At 33.5% G+C, this 21,902-nt stretch overlaps 1 protein-coding gene across 10 annotated transcripts in view; it reads left to right on the forward strand.

Moving 5' to 3' along the window:
• NFIB (nuclear factor I B) overlaps positions 1-21,266 on the forward strand; it is a 288,405-nt gene extending 267,139 nt beyond the window's left edge. For 5 of the 10 annotated variants that reach the window (XM_060199571.1, XM_007535865.3, XM_007535873.3 and 2 more), the window contains 2 exons: positions 2,681-2,769; positions 14,523-21,266. In XM_060199571.1, the coding sequence (XP_060055554.1) occupies positions 2,681-2,769; positions 14,523-14,652 (219 nt within the window). In that variant the 3' untranslated portion in view covers positions 14,653-21,266. The remainder of the gene's footprint in view (positions 1-2,680; positions 2,770-14,522) is intronic. The other 5 variants (XM_060199573.1, XM_016193708.2, XM_060199574.1 and 2 more) reach the window with 2 other exon arrangements.
• Positions 21,267-21,902: the final 636 nt, after the last annotated feature.

The raw sequence follows: 21,902 nt of genomic DNA on the forward strand, positions 1-21,902 counted from the left end.
TGTTTACTATAATAGTTATAGTAACAACAAGAATATTTAACAGACTGTCTCCAGAAGATACTTACATATACATAGTGTTAACGTTTCATCACCCAGAATCTATAAAATTTGCTGATTCAGAACTATGTCAACCAAACAAAATTCTCAGGAATTGATATTACTAAGAATCAGTGTTTTGGAAATCTTTATTGAACAGATGATTTCTATTTTAATGATTTACTCTGTACATGGTTTCATCCTTAAAATTTTTCCTTATTCAAATTTCCTTGATTCAAATATGCTTTATATGAAAGAAAGTAAATTAATGAATAATAATTTAAAAAGCATCAAGAGAGAGATTCTCGGTTAAGTCATAATATAAAACATATGCAAGTCTGAGTCCTGTAAAAGTTTTGTACATGTTAATAATGCTAATCTACAATCTAGATAAATTTAAATTATATTTACAAATTTCAGCAGTTGAAAAGAAATTAGCTAATTTATATACTGCTAATTTCTTTGGCATCCAAGTTATTGCCAGATATTTCTAATAATCATTTTATATGTATGTAAGCATATTTTTACATTTGGGAGAAATATTCCTGGTGCATGTATCTCAGGAATAAATGAAAACATACTTCATCTGGTCAAACACATTTGAGAATTCTTAGAGGGAAGAGGAGTAAAATATTCGTTTTAAGTGTTTAACATGACCAAAGATACTCCATTTTACTTTTTTTTTTTTTTTGAGGATAGAAAACAAACAAAAAGTTAGCAACACCAACAATAGAAACTAACCATATTTACATATGCATCATTCTAAGAAGATGCATTATTTTTCAATTTCAGACAAGCCTATCAACCTACATTTAGGTTCACCTGGCCTTCTGAAATATCTCCTTTCTGAGATACTCTTCAGCAAGACCTAAAAGTCTCACAGATGTTAACCTGAAGTTAATAGTTAATGGAATTTACATGGATATGTTCCTAAGTAGATCCCTCTTCAGAATGTTTGTCTCATAACTAGGATTTTTCACTGAGCAGAATCAGTAGATGGTCCCTCATATAATCTTTATAGTTATCCCTTGAGCTATTTTAAAGATTATTTTCATAGTACTGCTTCTAAAAACTATTTGAAGTAGACAGAAGGCTTTCTCTCTATGGTGAATAACAATTTCAAAATGCCCTAACATATATGCATTTATGACTATAATATACATTTTTAGATCTAAAAAAGAAATCTTGCCTTAACGCTCATCAGTCAGTTTGGTTTATAGTAGTAAAAATGTTTATCTTCTCTGTTATGCAAGAGTTATGGTCCATTTTAAGAATATTTTTGTTCTGGTTTAATTACTGATTTAGGACTTCTTTAGTACATATATCATTAATAGAATCTAGATATTAATCAATCTACATATCTCTCTACCTTTCTATTTACATGAAAGAAATTCTTTTCAGTTCTTTAAATTTTAAAATCACTCCTACCTGACATGTCTATATAATTAAGATAAATGCTCTGAAAGAAATAGGTGGTATTTTTGGAATTTCAAATGAATTAACAACATTTTATTTCTAAAACCCCCAGAATCACTATTACATAAAGTATGTAGAAACTCAAGAATCTAATGAATAGCAAAGATTCTTAATAGCCAAGAATTTTGGATTTATCATGATCAAAAAGAGTAAAAATTATTGTGAGTTTAAAGGCACTTTGGCTTCAGTCATATTCTAGAAATTGTCATTGAAATGCAGCAAACAAGGTTTAGTAGCTTGTTGTAAATCATCATTTAAATGTAAATGAAATGAATTACAACATGGCTATTGAAAGATTAAAAATTGTGATTTTTTTTCCAGTACCCCATTCCCACCCAAAGATAGATAAGTTTACTTTCTGGAGCATAAAAAATAAGCAATATATCTTTTCAATAAATCTGCTAGCACTGTAGGACAGCTGTTAACCAAACAGAGATGGATAGGATTACTGCAACAATCTCTGAAGGACAGAGCTGATGATTCTGAGATCTGGGAGAATTTGTTTCAGCTTATATTCAGTGCATTCCTCCCTCTATTCAAATTGGTAAAGTAATTTAAATACCATTACTCTGAGCTAAATATAAAAGTACAAATTCTAGTCAAATCTTTCTAAACAATGCCACTTGGAAACAAGACTACTAAACACCTAAAACTGAATACTTTGATGCTTCTAGACAAGTTAGGGAGACTATAAGGCGGGGGTCTTTCTAAACTGCATGTCTTCTGTGTTTTGCAAACTGCATGCTTAAAGTTATTGATTATTTTACTCAGTGCAGATTATTTGGTATGTTGCATTAAAATAAAAAAAACTTTTTTAATTTTCTTTCTAAAATATATCTCTCTTGAACATTAACGTTTGCTTTTTATTTCAGCTCAATTTGTATTCTAATAATGGCTAATTGTTATGTTCTAAGCATTTGTTTCTCTTGTATGCTTTAATTAATAGAGAAGCATATTGCTATAGCTTTTTCTAAAGAAGATTCTAGTCATTTTAATTTTCTGAGTGAGGTTTTCTTTTTTTTTTTTGTCTTTTCTCTTTGTCTTTAAGTTGCCTCTTGAGAAAGTAAGGTTAATGCCATGTACAGTACTAGTTTGCATGTGTTCATTTAAATACTAAAATCTGTAGTACTGCTCGATCCATATCTGACTGCTAGGTTTCAATTGACAGCTGAGGATTTGTGACTGGACCATGAATCAAAACGGCAGGCATTTATACCCCAGTACCAGTGAGGATACATTGGGAATTACTTGGCAAAGGTAACATTTTAATTATTTCCAACCCTACACTTACACCTAAAAATTACATGAGATATAGTATTTGTTTTAAATTAGCTTTACAAAAAATGTTAAAGATTTTAGTTGTTTTGGCTATACCATCTCTTTTTTTTTTTCTTACCTCCTCGTTTATTTCCTTGTCAGTGCAACTTTAATTTCACGTTGGGACTACAGGATATGGTAATTAATCACCACTCACTAGAATGTATAAGTGCTGTCAAATGTTTTAAACAATTTATAATATGAGGGACATAAAATTTGACTCATAGATTTTAGATCTTGGGAAATGAAGTCATAGTTTTAGGGAAATTTTTAGTTATCCAAGAATTTATTTTGATTTTCACATTATAGGTTCTTCTCATTTCATTTCTTTTGTCTACTGTTAACTTTAAGTCATCTTACTGTTCATGTATTCCTTTGTCAAAGGGGAAAAGTTGGAAAAACTATCAAATGAATCAATTTAATGGTTATTTCAAGCACTCATAAATTTTGGAGTGGAAAGATTGCTGGAATCAATAGCTAAGAAAGGAATTTGACTTAAATAAAATTTTAACTTCTGCTTATATATGAATGTGGATCATTGAGGACTGACTTTATTTGGTCAGCTGAGAAAAATATTCTAAAACTCCATTTTCAAAACTACTTTTGATTATTGCTTCATATATTAGCTTTAGAATGTTAGGAGCCCTAAGTCAGCATATATGTGATGAATTAGTAAAGAAAAAGTTTTGCCAAATTTATAAGTAACTGAAATTTGTGGTATAATTATATATGCAATAAAAGATAGTAAGTTATAAAGAGTTTACCAAAATTTGAGCCAACATGTTATCCCAGTCCTACTATATCAAGTGCTGGTATCAGTTATACATAGGCTGTATACCTTCATATTTTTATAGAAACTACTTGAGTAGAATTTTTTAAATTAAGCTAATAATACTTACTTTTATTCAGTTAAAACAAAGAATAAATAGGATATTTTAACTTATGTGAACTGTTTAAAAAAAAAGATTTATTACTCTCTACCTAAAATGAATGTAATTTGACCTCTCCTCTTTTTTAAATGTTAATTCACATCAATTTTAAATATTTTGTTTTATTTCTTTATCCCTAGAAATGTGTTATTTCTCCATTTGGAAAAATTAGTATATATATTTACATAAAAGAAGATAATCTTAATGACACTTTCTTATAGAAGGTCTACTAATTAAGTCAATTAAATTTATGTCTAAATAGTTCTAATGACTATTTCATTTGACTATTCTAACACAATTTTTTTTTAAAATTATCTTTATGTCTTGGATGGAAACAGCCAGAAATCAAGAGGGTAGGGGGAGATAGGGAGGGAGACATCTGCAGAACTGCTTCACCACTCTCAAAGCTTCCCCCACCCCCCAACCCCCAGCAGGTGAGGACCAGGAGGCTTGAACCCAGGTCCTTGTGCATGGTAACATGTGTGCTCAACCAGGTGCACCACCACCTGGCCTCTTTATGACTTTCTAGTCTAGTCTATTTTTGTCAGCAAAATGGTCCACATCTGCATATAAGCTTTTCTCTACTTACAAAAAATGGAAGTCAAATGCAGTATACTAATGATTGAAAATGTGGTAATCACTATAAATTCTGAATCAATAGAATATTAATTGATATTGTTAACCTAAAATAGGATAGGTTCTCTAACATACATTAAAGACAAATAAGGATATAAACTATTGAAAATTCAAACTATAAGTACACCTAATTCCTAGGATTTTGTTAAGTGAAATTTGACACCTCCCCCACCTCCAAAAGTGAATCCTTTCCTGTAAAAAGGACAGTGAATCATGACAGAACACTTGAATCATAATGAATTAATACAATGGCTAAGCTCAGTTCTTAGGGAAATATTGTTCTTGGTACAAACTCCCTTCTTGGTGAAAATTTTTTCTGTTCCAGGTCATAAGTCAGAAAAAAAAAAAAAGAAAGAAAAGAAAAAGAAAAAATCAGAATTCAGTTTGCTAAGATTTTCTTTATCCAACTCTTTAAAAATTAGCACTTAAAAAAATAAGTAGGTGATATACAGAATGACCTTAATATTTCAAAAGACTTTAGGGAGATTTGTTTGGGTTTGTTTTTACTCTTTCTTCATGACATAGAAGATACAGAATTGACAATGGCAGGTATTGAATAATAGGCTTTTATTGAATTTCTAATTATACTGTGCCAAAGGCATAGTTCAGAATAAATATATTCAGGTAAGACAACATTTTTATTTGTTGTTATATATTTTTTAATTTTCTTAGAATCCATATTTCATAATACAAAAAACTCATGTCTGTAGCATAGCATATTTGTGATTTATTAATATCTTATTCCCTCTGGCTCTTTTTAAAGCTTAATTTTTTTTCTAGAAGGGGAAATCATGACTGCATGTAACACTACTTTTAATGTAGATAATGAACTTCTAAAATCTTCAGAGCACCATTCACCTTTTAAAATGAACTAAATAAGTTTTAAAATATGAGAACAGTAAATCTGTTCAAGTAGAGAATTAAATTATTTGCTTTAGCCATAATGAAATAAAGAAATTATAAGGTTATTTCTATTACCATTGTTGCAGTTTGATTTCAACAAAAGGTAATCTCTGAAGAAATTGTAGTGGGAAAGTACCAAGCAAAAGAGATATTATAGTTTTGCTTTGTTTGATTTTTTGTTTAGATTGTTATTTGTGGCTCTCACTTTCCTTGTACAACCACTTGACCATGGCTGCCACATTTTTTGCTTTATGCTCTTAAGCGGTTAGCAGTGTCTCCATGTCAGATGCAACTCCTTTTGGGGGGATTGAAAATGGCAATACCAACCAGGCTTTACAAGTATAATGAAAGCTGGATGATTTCCTCATCGTTCTTTCCTCTTTACCCCGTCTGCATGTATAAACAATCCCTTAGGAAGCAAAGCTGACTTTTTTTGAAAAGTTTTCACAGACTTACTAGGTTGCATTTCTGAAGGTGTTTTATTGTTTTGATCTTGGAATTATGTGAGGGTGTGTATGAGAGAGAGAGTGAGAAAGAGAGGATTTACTGGTGCCTTAAAAATGTGAATATTTCTTTCTAAACTTTCTGGCCTTTTAAAGGTCAGATAGTATGGTTAACCCAGAATGAAATCTATTGGCCAGTGGTTCACATCTGCCTGAGTCAGGAGAAGCTCAACCCTTAAAAGGATAACAGGTGATAACAGATGAGTTGCTTAGGCCACTGTTTATAAGGATATTGTGACTGCTTTGCCCTCTCTCCTATGTGGACAGATTGTGATGCTACATGTGTAAGTCTCATTGGTCTGAAATTTTCTTTCTTAAAACTGTATTTGGGGTATAATTTGTACTATCAAATATAATTGATTGAAAAAGAAAGCTGAAGAACTATCCAAGAAAAATATTATTTAAAGTTATTTTAAAGCACTGAAAGGCATGCTTTATGCAAAAGAATAACTGGATTTATTGTTTGCTTCTCCCTTCTCTCTGTTCAAACTTAAAAAAAAAAGGCAGAGCCACAAGTGAGTGACTGTATGTGTCTGATGGCTTATATAAACATCGAAGAAGCCTTCAGATGGCTAAAATAAACATGTACGTGTTACTGAAGGATATGTTTACACAAACCATTTGCTCAGCCTCTGAAATAATGAATAAATGAAGATTTTTACTGAAATAATTGGAAGGATTTTTGTTTCTGTTGATGCCATAATTGAATGGCACCAAAGAGACTTTTATCAGCTATTTTCCATGTTACATGTGTTAGCAGTTCCTTTCTATGCGTTGAATACTTCATTCTGTAGTTACTTTACACATGTTTTTGTAAGAAATTGTCGTTTATTACTGCAATTCTGGGGAGTTGCTTGATTTCCCATGAGAAATTTAGCAGCCAGTAAAGATTATTTGGATCTGGTTGGTCAGGAGAGGAAGTGCAAAAGGGAAAAAAATAATAACACTCATTTCATTAATATATTGATAAATTTGCATAACACTTTTATTATTTACTACTTTCATTGCTTTGTAACATTTCCCCTGTAAAATCCGTATTTCCAATTCATTATCGAAAGGGCACTTAAACAAATAATTAGCTATATATGAAGCACAAGCTGTATGTTTACACACATATACATGCATATGAGTATAACTGTGAGCTCACATACATGTACATATGACACGTGTATGTTGATAATGGCAAGTTCCGTGTCATCCTATTAGGTGGTATAAAGAGTTAACTTTTATTTCAACATTATGCTTAGACCCTCCCTACGAATTCACTAGGTTAGCATTTCCTGCTTTCAGTTTGTTATCTTGACACATAACTACAGTACAACAGCTGGGTTGTTCCTGAAGTTCCTGGGGGGAGCTTTATTCTCATAGTGCTGAATTTCCTTTTCAATTGTCAGCTTTAAAGTGAGTTCAAAATGTTCAGATTTTTATGTACTATTCTGGGTCAGTAGCACCACTCTGGGATTGTGATAAAAAGGCTGCTAAAGTAGATGAGTAGAAGAATCTTTGGTTCAAGTTGGGCAGTTGCAAAAGCCAAAATTACTCATGGCCACTGTTTGATAGCAGTCAGGACTAAGTAATGCTGCTCTTTGGATTTGAATACTCTATTTAAAATAGTTGCTCAACTCTTGTAAAAATAATGTGCACCTTTTATGAAATAAGAAAATACAATAAAAACGTTACTATTCTTAAATGTGAACTTGATTTAGTATCCACATACAAAACCTGCAACTGACTGTCAGAAAATACATTAGAGTTTGTTGTAGTTTTGTCTAACTTTCTCCATTTATAAAGAAAGATTTGCACAACACAACATTTCCTTTTTATCTAGGAAACTCTTCAGAACACTTCCTAAGAAATTAATTGTATTCCAGCCAGACTTGCATGCTGCCATCCCACAGGAAATGGGTCAGCAATCCATTAAGATGCCATTAGATAATCTAATTTAGAACTTAATCTCTAAATTAACCATGCTCCATACTTGAAGCATACTTGAGAGAAAGAAAAAAAGTTTACGTTTGAATCGATAGGGGAGCCTAAGCGTGAAGAAGGCTGTTTGTTTTTTCTGTAGCTGTGGTCACGTCTCAAGCCGTCTGGTAACCAGGAGAAACCAGACATGATGTAATTCCAGATTGAACTTGAACTTCAGGGACTTAGGATGGGGGAACAATGGACCATAGGAATCAATAATGTCCATTTTCCACATGATTATGTTTGGAGTTTTAAGTTAACCTTTATGGGAGAAGCAGCAGGATCTGTAGTGTGACCAAAATGAGATGATCCAGAGACAAGATGTTAGAGGAAAGAAAACTTTTTCCGTGATATTTTCTGAGCAGCACTGCAGATTCCAGCAGGATTAAAAAAGTTCCCGCTCTGCAGTAAACCAGTGGCCTATTCAGAGCACTCTTTGTTCACTTAGGTAGGACAAACTTAATCTTACGTTTCCTGTCAGATGATTTTTGGCAGCACTATGGAAGAGGGAGGAGCTTGATTCAGAAAATTCTCTAATGTAAACCGTGTTGATTAACCCTTTGCAATGAAAGAGAAGCATATTAAACATCTAGTTTATTTGAAGATGTTTTATGTAAAGTGTTGTGTTTACAAATACACTATAACTGTAAAGAAATCAGCTCTCAGCAACCAACCCAGCATTTATGAACTTACCTTTTTAAAATAATTCTTTGATAGTGCTTTAAATAGTCAAATAGTGAAATTTAGTTGTATCTACTTAAATAACAAAGGATGCAAATGATTAAATATTAATCATAAAAATGCAAAAGGAAAAAGAAAAAGCAAAACTCTACTTAAAGAAATTGAAGAATATAAATCATGAATATTATGATATTGTGATTTGTTGCAATTGCTATTATTATTCTCTCCTTTGTTATTTTTGTTTAATGTGAAAGAAAGTTTTGTTTTGGTTCTTGAAAGCAGAAAAGCAGGTAGAACATAAAGGAATATTCAATCCCTTATTCATTTATAATTTTATGTTTTAGAATTCTGATACAAATTAACTGTGCCATTTAGAGGTGAAATTTTGCTGAAAATTTGCTGAAAAATCAGCAAATGCTGATTTTTCTCCTTTTAAATGTAATCATTTGGGAATTAATCTTTTTGCATTTATATAAAACTTAAATTTCTGTTTAATTTAGTATGCCTTGGGGGATTTTCTGTAATGAAAGGAAAATGGTGGAAGCACTATTTTTGTAGAAAAAAAGTGTCTGCCTTGAAGATTCACATATGCTAATAAGGGGAGCGAGAACACTAACAATAGCATTGTAAAGGAGCCTGTGATAGAAAGGAATACTCTTAGATAAAGAGGATAGAAATCAACATGTAGTGTTTGCTGCTCTGTGGTAGCTTATAGGAGATTAAATAACTACATTGAGCCCGATAATTGCATATCATTTAAATTGGCTAAAACTTCCCACAGCCACATAGTTGTTGCATATGAGTGCCTGCATGTACTATGCTCTATTTACAGTTAGACATCATAATAATACTCTTTCATTTTCACTTCAAATAGTTGAAGTGAACAGGTCAAACATAATTTTTGAAATCTACTTATTTTGACATACATGTAGGGGAAGTCTTTTACATCTAAGTTATACATTTTAAATAAGTATTTTTTATTACTTTTAAGTGTGTATCAGTATTGTTGGAAGAGTCTTTGAGAATTTTGTAAGTAAAATACTAAGTGAACACAGTAGTATATCAGCACATGTAATATTAACTTGCAGTTGTTCCACATATAGAGTACTTTTTTTGTTTTTTTTTGTGCAATGCACTTTATTTGGTAAAGTATGCTACTGGATGCTACTGGCATATGCCATTATTACTCATAGAAAATGATAGTACTCACATAGCATAAAGTTAACATTCAATCCAGTGTGCCCAAATGACAAAATACATCTGAAACTATTGAACATAAAGTATTGATATTTAATGGCTTGCTGTTTTGATATGCTGTTTTCAAAGCTGTTGATCCCTAAGGAATAACAATAAAGGCTATTTACCTACTTAGTCAAGAAACAAATACGTTTCTCTTTTGTTACTTTAAAGTGCTATGACTTGCAGTTATAGTTATATATTTCGTAAGCCACCTGCAGTTTATGATACTTAGTGTTTCCCAGAGAGCTCACAAGAGTGCTTTGCAGTTCAGGTAAGAGCTGGCCAGGGAGCTTTCTGATACAGATTATTACAAATAGTAATAATCATTAGAAATCATCTTGCATGCAAATAGAATCATTCAGATGGCAATAATGATCCTTAAAAATGGGAAAGATAAATTGAACAAACCCCAGACCCATGTAAAACACTTCATATATTGCACTCCACGACCAGCTTATCTTAAGTGGAATTCAAATAGCAAAATATTGATAATTTTATTTCAGTTTGTAAGTAATATGGCTACTAATACAGTTGAAGATCTATACAAATCTTTGTGCTTTATTTCTAAAATATAATTAAGACTTCTTGAAAGAGAATTTACTGTCTTTGAAATAATATGATAGGGAGAAGACTGAATCAGTATTTAAATCTGAGTGGGGCTTATTACTTTTCTTTTTTCAGTAAATACAATAGTTTGTACATGCATAACATTTCTCCGTTTTCCACATAACAATACAACTGGGTCTTATTATTACTCCCCTAAAAATTGTTAGTATACTGGATACTTTGACATATTATAAAATGTCTGACAATGCATTATCCATCTTTTAGATAAACATAAACAAATGAATTTTACCACTTTTGAAGTAGTTCTTCTTATTTTAATCACCCCAATTAGTAGTTAAAGGAAACCTTTGACTTTCGTTCTTTGCTCAAATGAGGTCTCCACACTTATTTATTTGGCTCATTACAGTTGTTGGGTGATTAGTAAATTTAAAGCTCTATGTCCAATCCTTTTTGGTCTAGAAACACAGCCACAGAATGCATGAGTTTTAAAGCACAATAATTTAAGTGTTGATTTAGCTGCCTAGAGCAACCTTGTCTTTTTTCATTTATTGAAGTGAATTGAGTCTAAAAAATAAAACAAATCTAAAAATAAAATGCAGTATCTCCTGAAGCAAATAATTCATTTTGCCTTTAGAAAACTCTTTACAGGACCAGGTGGTAGTGCACCAGGTTGAGTGCACATATTACCATGCCCAAGGACCTTCGTTCAAGTCTCTGGTTCCCACCTGCAGGGGGGAAGCTTCACAAGCAGTGAAGCAGTGCTGCAAATGTCTCTCTTTCACTCCCTATCTCCTCTCCCCTCTCAATTTCTCCCTATTCAAAATAAATAAATTAAATAAGAAAACTCTTTTCAAAGGTCTTTCTAACATTGGGTTAGTGACTGACTTCTAAGCCTCAATTTCCTCTTCTGTGAAATGGGGGTACTGATGGTAATTTGAAAAGTTCATTGAGAGAAACTGTGGCATACATAGTACATGTAAAACACTAAATATACCATAGTAAGATACTGCTACAGTTATCGTCTGAGTTTCTTTTTTAGTGCCAATTCTCTCTACCTGAATCATTTGGAAGAAGTCTACATTCTTTCCCGTTCACCTGTCTTATCGTCCCTGTTTCCTTTCAGCTGTTTCCAGATTACGTATTTGGTGAGATTATCATCAAAGAAATGCAATGAAGTTTATTTCTTGGGGCTATCCAGTGGCACACTTGGTTGAGCACACATGTTACAATGCTCCAGGAATGGGGTTCAGCCCCCAGTTTACACATGCAAGTGAAGCAGTACTGCATGCCTCTGTCTCTCTTCCACTCTAATTTTCCCTCTGTTCTTGATTTCTATTTTTTCCCAATGACTAATTAAATAAAATATTTTTAAAAGTTAAAAAAAATATATTTATTTTGAAACATGATACATGATACCTATGGGTGTGTTCTTTGCCAAGCAGACCCCTGAACCAAATGGAAGCACCATGGCACTAGCCATGAAAGGGGAACCTCCTATACACACACACACACACACACACACACACACACACACACACACTTTGAAACTTTGTTCCAAGAGTGCTGGTATTTATTGCAGGTGTGAGTCTCCAGAACAAAACAAAGTTAAAAAAAAAAAAATGAATGAAGAAAGCACAATGTGTCAGGTGCAGTTTAGTTGGTCTAAAGTCAAGCAAGGCAATCACCTACCATTAATACATCTTGAGGGAAAAATGATTTCTCTGTCTGCTTCTTCCCTTTGGGGGGCAGCCATATATATATTTGAGCAGAATAATGTGTTTGGCATGTTGGACTTTTTAACTCATGTACTTTGTTTATTCTTAAGTAACCCATAGAAGTCATTAAGGTGAATTCTACTCTGTATCACAGAATTGTAAAAATTATTTATGTTTTGTTGTGTCTTACATTTTACAAAGTATTTAAATATCACTTTTATTCTTTTAATAATATGATCTGCATGTATTTTATTTCAAGTTTTAGTAATATTCATCTTCAATTTTCCCAATAAAATGACAGTTTGGAAAATGAAAATAAAATAAAAGTATTCATGAAGATGCATTATTTTGAAGTAGCTTACCTGACCTTAAATATTTTGAAAGTTTTCTATTATACTCATATCTCACTAGAAGTGTGAAATACTGGAATCCACACAAGATTCTTCATAAGTATTCAATCCATTATAAATCAAAGCTAATAAGCATTGTACATATAGCTACTCTGTAGATAAATAGGATCATGCGTATTCATTTTTATCCTTATTGGTGATCACTGGCTTTGACTTAATAGAAAAAGTTATGTTAAAAGCACTATTATATGTGTAGCAGAATAACCATACAGTTTGAGGCATTTTCTTTTTCAAGTCAGATGTTAATATTCTTGGTTAAACACTTTTCCTAATTATTATAATAATATTGGAATTAGTTTGACCAGATTTTTTTCCAATAGTCCTATGAAAAAGCTCCAAAAGTATCTCTGGCTTTTAATTGTGAACTAAACCTAAAATTGGTACTGAGAGACTTGTAAAGCTCATATAAGGAGTTGCACACAGTTAATGTCTGAGAATTATGTCCCAAAGGTTCATAAGTAGCATTGACAGATATATTGCATACTCTAATTTTGACATGGTCATAATGCAGGATGGGAGCTTTGAAAGGCTTATATAAACATCTAATTTAATTTGTTATATATTTTGTAGTACAAACCCTGCTAGTCACCAATATCAATTTATTTTTATTGAGCAGCTTTTGAAGAACAATATTACATGTATATTTTTTAAAAGTTAATAAGGAGGCTACTGCAAAATCAGCCGTTAATTACTTTTTTTTTGCCTTAATAGGCAAAACACACACACACACACACACACAGTTACTTCATTCCAGGAAATAATTTACTTTTCTATTTCCAGACTCATATCTATTTTCAAAAATTATAATATACTTCATTTTCCTAAAGTGTATAGTCCCTGGATGGCTTTCTTAAGCTTATTTAATTCAGTGTTCATTGATTTTACGGAGCAACTTGCTTATGATTGGCATTACCTTAAATATCAAAGATTATCAAGTTGAACTAGTCTCTGTGTTTTACAATCCATGCTTTTTGTTTCAGATAAAAAACATGACTGTCCATTTTTGTAATTTATTCCATTTGCATAGAAATAATTAGTATCAATGTCAGAGTTATAGCTCACCAAGTAGGGTGCCAGCATTGTCATGTGCTAAATCTGGATTTGAGCCCCAGCACCACATGGAAGGAAGTTTTAGTGCTGTGGTGTCTTCCCAGAAATGAAAATCGTGGCCCAGGTGAAATCACATATGTGCAAAGCCTCAATTCCACAAAGAGGAAGGAAAGAAAGTGAAAGAGATAATAGTGGTTATCTATTCACTTGTTCATTAACTGGCATTCATTTATTCCAAGCTGAGTATTAAACAGTGTATCTCATTAGATATGCCCTAAAATATATGATGTGGAGTTGGCTTGTGATATGTAGATCAGGTATTGTTTTCTTTTATGTGATACTTGTTTAGTGAGAGGTTATACTAAATCTATGTTAGAGAACCAGCTTTAAAAATGTCTAAATAACCCCAGATATATCATAGGTGGAACTAGAATAATCTGGAAAGAGAAGAATCTCATCTCTATAGCCCTCCAATTCTCCTGCTTTCCATTTATAAACGTCCCAAACTCAAAGCAGTAGCTCTGAATGTGGAAGTATTATTCTTTATAGGAGAGACAGGGAATGCCCAGGCTTCTGGTGTTGGCATTTCAAATTACATACTATATTACATACTATTCAGAATAATGTATTTCTTACTTTGAAATGTTCTTATCTTTCACTAAACCTTTCAGTTTTATTCAGCTGCTAGGCTGGTAAAATAATGAAACCTGATTTACGACTGAAGTGATTGTGAATTAAAAGTTAAGATCAGAATGTAACAGCTAAACTATATTGATACTACATGGTGTAGTATCTTCTTTTAGACCCCCCCCAAAAAAAAAAAACCACAATTCTATTTATGTTGAAATAGATCACATGTTTGGGAAAGGATATCCTCAGTTGGTCAGAGTTTAATCTTGCTGTTCATGAAAGGAATAGATCATGTATATATATATAGTATTTATAGCTTAACACATTTATCTTAATCTAATTTTGAAAAAGCTTTAGTAGCAATTTTTCTGTGCAATTTGCATTTCTAATATTGTAAATTTTAACATTGTATTTTTTTTTTCTTTTTCTCTTCCCTGCCTTCTGCCTCTCTCCTCTCAACAGTCCTGGTACCTGGGCTAGCTTGGTTCCTTTCCAAGTATCAAATAGGACACCCATCCTACCGGCAAATGTCCAAAATTACGGTTTGAACATAATTGGAGAACCTTTCCTTCAAGCAGAGACAAGCAACTGAGGGAAAATGAAATACAACAATAGTTTAAGAAATGTTTTTAAAATAACCAGAACAGAAGAAGACTGGATAAAACAAAATAAACAAAAAGGGAGAAAGGAAAGAAACTGAAGAAAGAAGATAATAGACCAGCAATTGCAGCACTTACAATCACTAATTCCCTTAAAGTTGAAACTGTAATGACATAAAAAAGGGTCGATGATATTTCACTGATGGTAGATCACAGTCCCTGCAACGTAGCCTTTGTTACATGAAGTCCGCTGGGAAATAGATGTTCTGTCTCTATGACGATATATTTTAACTGACTTTCTAGATGCCTTAATATTTGCATGATAAGCTAGTTTTATTGGTTTAGTATTCTTGTTGTTTACGCATGGAATCACTATTCCTGGTTTTCTCACCAACGAAGGCTAGGAGGCGGCATCAGAGGTGCTGGGTGACAGAGCCATGAGCCAGCCATTTTGTAAGCACTCTGATTTCTAAAAGTTAAAAAGTATATATGAAAATCTCTGTAGCCTTTAGTTATCAGTACAGATTTATTAAATTTTGGCCCTTAACCCAGCCTTTTCCAGTGTGTAACCCAGTTTGAAATCTTAAAAAAAAAAAAAAAAAAGAGAAAAAAAGAAAAAAGAAAAAAAAAAACAGTTTGAACACAAAGGCTCTATGGAAGAAATGCCTCTATGTAGGTGAAGTGTTATCTCTGCATGCAACAGTAAAAAAATTAATATAATATTTTCCCCACAAAAGAAACACTTAACAAGAGGCAAGTGCAATTTATAAATTATATCTAAAGGGGAATCATGATTATAAGTCCTTCAGCCCTTGGACTCTAAATTGAGGGGATTAAAAAGAATTTAAAATAATTTTGAACGAATTTATTTTCCCCTCAGATTTTGAGGGCATTAAAAAGGCATTAAATCAAGACAAATCATGTGCTTGAGAAAAAAGTTAATGAAAACACAGCACTTATGTTGGTTTAGCTGCAGCCTCCTTGGAGGTAGAATTTATTTATTTAAAATTACTGGTTGCATCAAGAACCCATAGGGTGTACCAAGGTTCAGTAAAATCTCCATTATAGAGACAGAGGCAGGCAAATCCATGTCACAAGGGTAAAGCTTACAGTTTACAAACTGGGAATGCCAGGGTGTAGAATCTAAAAATGCACTCTTAAGGAAACAGATGTAATCAGGGTGCTGAAAACTTGCATGGTGCTTTCAGACATTAGCCTTGTTCAACAAATTTCTTGTATTGACGGATCTGTAGTGTGCATGGGCAGACACATTTTGCCTCTATGTCTCTTAAAAATTTAATTAAAAAGTACTCTTTCCAGTAATCCTAATTTGCACGAAGATATAATGTCCACATTACGTGCCTTGCCTTGAAATCTAAAAAATGGAAAAAATAACAAAAAAAAAACCACAAAAGGTGACATCACTACACTTGTTTTGCTGCATTTATTATCATTTTAAATCTTTACCATTTTTATGACAAAATGTTTTGTACTCCAGACGAAGAAAAATGTGTGACATCATGGATTTTTTAGACAGTTATACCTTTATCTCACATTTATAAAGCATATCATGGCTGTGTATAGTTGCCGCTTAAAAATTGTAATCTACCAGCAATATTTTCAGTATTTTGGTGTTTTTTCTATTAACCTTTCATGTTTTTCATCTTCCAATTAATATTTGGGGGGAGGGGTTTCAAATTTATACGAATTATGCAATACCAAGTTTTGCCTATGTAGGTAGTGCTTTTAGCTGTATTGGTTATTATAGATAAGTACACAGATTTAAAAAAATAATGTATGCTTTTTTTGTTTGTTCGTTTGTTTGTTTTAATTGACCAAAGTGGGTACTGCTATTTTTGCAGTGTGATGAGGTCCTTTTGTGTACTGAGAGATGGACAGGGGATTTTTTTAATATATATATATATATATATATATATATATATATATATATATATATATATATATATATATATATTCTGGGGTGGGTGGGAGGATTTTTAACACTTTACAGTGTAGCTGTGAAGCAGTGCACCCTGAGATGGGCTTGGGCTGCAAAGCGACTGTTCTGCCTACTGTGACAAATTTCAACTTACACAGGTTCCCCCTTCTCTAACTTCCTACCTGGGGTGCAAGCTGAACTCATTTCTGGTTTTCATAACAAGAATAGAACAGACACAACAAATTTTCCTGGAGGCAGACTTGGCTTAAAACAGACTGTCTTATCTTTTCTTTTGTTGTTGGTGGTAATTCTTGACAATTTCTGATCCATAATAGACCCTGAGCTTAGCTCATATTTGGCAAAAAATATTTGTTGGAAAGTCCACATAGTGTATATTTCAGACTTTTGGGTTTAACAGATGAGTACAACTTTCTCTTTCAAAATACTCTGTCCCAGCTGAAGGGAGTGTTCTTATTATCGCCCAACCACTTCTCTTCCTCATTTATTTACTTCACTAATGATACATAATTTACCCATGACTTCCTACTTCAAATGGATGGCTGTCTTTGGAAACATTTTTTTCCTATATATTAGACAACTGAACAAAGAGATTCTATTATTAAATATATCTGGACTTATAAATTAAAATGGAATTCAACTTTTAAGAAACAAAAATAAGTAATGATTTGGGGATGTTTTTGTTTTACCTGCCTTTGAGAACCAGAGCAGAAGGGAAATACAGAATTTTAAGAAAGTAATTTTCCTGTGGATGAATTAAAAGATGCTGATAAGGTTTTAAAGAGCATAGTGCCTCATATACATATTTGATTGAGACACCTTCCCCCCAGCATTCCCCCCCATACACACACATTAAGGACTAGAAGGTATATGAAAGCTGGTTTTATTTTTTATTTATTTATTTTTACTGTCTGTCACCACAGTTACCACTGGGGTTTGGTGAGGCTGGTTTTATTTTGCCCTCCCTGCCTGCCACCTCCCAGTTCTACTGAAGGGATTCATTACCAAAAGGAAAATCATTCAAAATTAGTGACAAGTAGGAGCTGTCATGAGTAGAACCTAACCCCTTTTCCCAAGGCCATAACCTATTAAAATAAACTTTCCATAGTTTTCACCACATTATCATTTAATAACAAATATTTTAGAGCAATGGATAGGTACCTGAGAATTGTATTTGATTAACTCCCGATTAACTCTTTCAATTTGGTAGCCCAAATGCTGAATAGCACAGCTGGATCCTAGCAGCTCAAGTTTAAAAGCAAGACCCAATCATTTTTCTGATACTTAAATTGGTAAGAAACAGATCATCTCACCCAAGCTCTTCTCTAATTTTTGACCTAGTAGGTGAACTAATTAACCTCACAAGACATGCAGTATTTTTAAAGGCAGTCTCTCTCTCCCTCTCCCTCTCCCTCTCCCTCTCCCTTTCCCTCTCCCTCTCCCTCTCCCTCTCCGTGTCTCTCTCTCTCTCTCTCTCCTTCTCTCTCACCAGTGAATGAGCAGTTCTAGCTAAATAAGTTACACACTGTGGGTATTCCTGCCTGCCTCTTGAATACAAAGGCCTAGGTCAAGTGTTGCTTTTGTTATTGTCTTTTTTTTTCTCCTTTTCTTTTGAGAAAAAAAAGAAACTATTAAAAATACTATATATATATATATTTAAAAATCTCAAATCCATGTTTTGGCCTCCTCCTCTTTTACCAGGAAGTATATTCTGAAGAAGGGCCCCACTTTTGCAGGTCTTGCACTCCCCTCCCCTACCCAGAACTGCAGAGCTTCAGGAAGGTGAAGGTCGCCCAAGGACATTGGCAGGGGCTAGTGTCTCCAGCCCCTGTTTTCTTGGCATTATGTTCAGCTGTAGTTGGCATAGCTTTGCAGCCCACCACTCACAGTGCCTCTGAAGTGTTTGCTCTGGGGTGACATGAGCATTTGAGGCTTGTCTAAGGAAAAAATAAATAAGTAATGAAAGGCAGTGAAGGAGACTGTACATAAAGACATGGCAAAAAAAATCTTAATTATAGCAATATAGTTATGGGGTAATGTTCGGGTGGGCAGCTCCATTAAAAAAAAATATGTGAATGAATCTGTGAAGCTGCAAGTAGCAAGAAGAATGAAAGGTCTTCTTAATGAACCGCCTACCTTGTAGACAGTAATTTGTACACTGTATAGTTTTGTTAAGAATTTTTTTTAAATTAAAATTCCCATGTTTGTAAAGCTAACTTTTTAACAATTATAATGGAACTATATGTTGTTTCCATTTTTAAAGTAAGCAAGAATATTCCTTGTTTGGAGATTGGACTTGAGTTAAAACTCTCCAGTCTCTTAAGTTATGTATTAAAAAAGAAAAAAAAAAAAGAATCTGTCCATGTTAGGAGTTATTTCACAGATTCCTGTGCTTGAAAAGCATAGGATACTAATCCTTTAAAAAAGTGTAAATGGAGAAAAGTTATATTTTATGAAGGTTATTTTGTTGTATTTAGTATTGGAAAAGCTGGTTTTCAGAGCATTTCAGAATGTCAGAAGCACCACTGTCTTTTTATTAGTATATACGGCCTTTAGCAAAAGTTTTTGTGATTGTTACATGATGGTATTTAAGTTTCACAGAACATTCAGGATAGGCAGAAAAATGAAACAGTGCTATGTCTCACGTAATGTGTCCTCAGGGAGCAGAATCTTGGATTTGTGACTTGTAGCTTCATAAGGACTCAACAAAAGAGATTGCACAGGGACATCTTCAAAGGTGTGACACCAGGACATGATCTTTATTTAGATTCAAAAATCTATGTACTGTGTCAAACAATGAAGGCTGCAGAAAATTATCCCATATTCAATGTACAGTATTCATTTTTTAATAAGACAACTACAATATTGCTGGCAGATAGGCCCCAAGCATGACATTCAGTATAGTTTACATGTTCCTGTCAAGGTCTTTTGTTAACATTAACCAGCTGCATGCTTCCTGGACTTTAAAAAATTGGGTTTCTACATAAAACTTTTTTTTTTTTAATGTGCAGGCTATTCAAGTTTAATGGTAAGAGCTCAAAATTGAATGTTCTACTCCATGGCGAAGGAGCTGAAAGCTGCCTTCTTCATATTTTGCACTTTCTGGTAGTCCCCCCATTTTTTCTAAATCCTTAAAAATTGTGTGGGTTGGGTGGAGCACTGCAGTTGGGGGTAACATGGACCACTGATTTTGCCCTTTGACCCTGCACAATAACCTTTGCATCAGCCAAACTCATTGCCATGACAACTCTTTGTACTGTGTCTGTGCCACAGATCTATTGGTTACATTGTTAATAGTAAAGGGGACAAGTTGAAGATGGTCAATTTTTACAATTTTTGTTGCAATTTTTTTCTTTAATGGTTGTAAGTAGTCTTTTTTTTAATAATAAAAAAGTTCACTAGTTAATACTCTTTAGAAATAATCTGTGTGTTGCAAATTAAAATGTATGTTGAGATTGTGAAAAACAAACAGAAAAAAAAAAAACACTTCAGTGCCACTAGCCTACCAGTTTGCTAGATTCAGCCTTTGAGAACTTTTATTGCATGATACAGTTCCAGTAACAAAAGGTGGCCTAAATACATGAAAAGCAGTGTAAGCTAGTGACACTAAAGCCTGTCTTGTATTACTGTATTTTTCACAGAATGGTTTTGAAAACTGTGCTACAGGGACTGATGTGGCAAATATATCTCTTTATGCAGAAGGCAGTCTTTTTTTTTTTTTTTAAAGTATGGCTTATTATGCATTCTTCATTGAGGGCATTGAAGTTGCATGGACTGATAAAAGTTGATGCAAAATGAGAAAGAAACAAACAAACAACAAAAAAAAAAAACCAGCAAAATGTTTACCAAAAAAACTCAAACAAATGAGCAGTGCCTGTTCAATTTCACAGTCTCTGTTGAGTTCAGTTGTAAATATGTTTCAAATGACATTTTCTTGGAAAAAAAAATCTCTACAACATTGTAGAATGTGAGGGGTATCTATATCCCAGGCATAGGCTTCTCAAAGCTGCATTAGATTATGTCTTCATCAAGCTGTTAATTTGTGCTTATATCATATAGAACCTTTAGCATCCTGGGAAGAGGTGCCCCCGCCTCAGTGATATTTCTCTGAGAACAACTTTTGTAGGACTGTGTGTTTCTTTAGATACATTTAGTACAACTGTAGGTGACGAGTAGTCAGTTATTGCTTGCTAGCTACACACCAGGGTTGATCCATTTTAAAACTTTTGGCATTTTTGTCCCTATGGGCCATAAATACAGAACTTTGTATTTTAATTAAAATTTTTAAATGGAGAAGGCACATGCACAATCTCTGTGTAACAAACCTTTAGTAGGATGTATTATATGACAGTTACTTAATTTCTGGTGTTCAGACCTCTGGGATCAGTCCCAGACTGGGCCAGAATGTTAGGGAAGGTTTTATTGTGCCCTGTTGGTGGATAACGTTCTTTGGGTACTTTTTGTGGGCTGCAAATGAACTCAATTGCCACAAGTTTTAAACTGGTGTAAATCAAGCTTGACTTAATGTGATTGTTACTGTTATATCCAGCCTATACTGCTAGCAGCTGCTCATACTGCAGTCAATTACTGGAAGCAGATATATTTCCTATGCAAAAACTGTTTAAACAATAAAATGAGCTATGCTACAGACTCTGGCCTCATGTTTTATTTTCCTCTTCAACCCCTTCCAGCCCTTTTCTCTACATTAGTGGTGGGGTCAGTAGTGTCTTGCAAGTTGATATCCATCCTTAAATTGGGGGATTTTGTATCACTGGTTTAATTTTTCTCCATTTGGGATAGTTAATATCTCATTTCAATACTTTCCATTTTATGTCCACATATGTTTATCTGTGTAAACCCTTCTTACAATTCCTAATAGGTATAGCCATCCCAAGCTCTCTAAACAATGACAGTAAAAATGTGAGTGCAGTTCTAAGATTTCCAAGCCCACTCTCTAAGAAAGGCCTTTGAGCTGGGGGGTGAAGATAATGTTCCAGGATGACTGGACTCTGGTCTCTTCGCATGAAAACCACAGGGCCTCCAACACATCCACTCAACAGGAAAGGTAAGCCTGGGGCCTGTATGTGACTGTGGCTTTAGTGGTTACACGAGCACTATAGGAAAATTTTTCTTTCCACATGCCTGAAAAGGAGCAGCCTCTTTGGTGTCTGAGAAGCAAGGCTGCTTTTAACACAAGCAGGGTCCTTATTACAGGGAGGTATAATACAAGAGGTAAAACTGAAGAAGGGGTTTGAAATCTATGTTCCTTGAATTCATGCAGCACTT

The sequence above is a fragment of the Erinaceus europaeus genome, chromosome 10 (genome assembly GCF_950295315.1).
Source record: "Erinaceus europaeus chromosome 10, mEriEur2.1, whole genome shotgun sequence".
NCBI lineage: Eukaryota > Metazoa > Chordata > Mammalia > Eulipotyphla > Erinaceidae > Erinaceus > Erinaceus europaeus.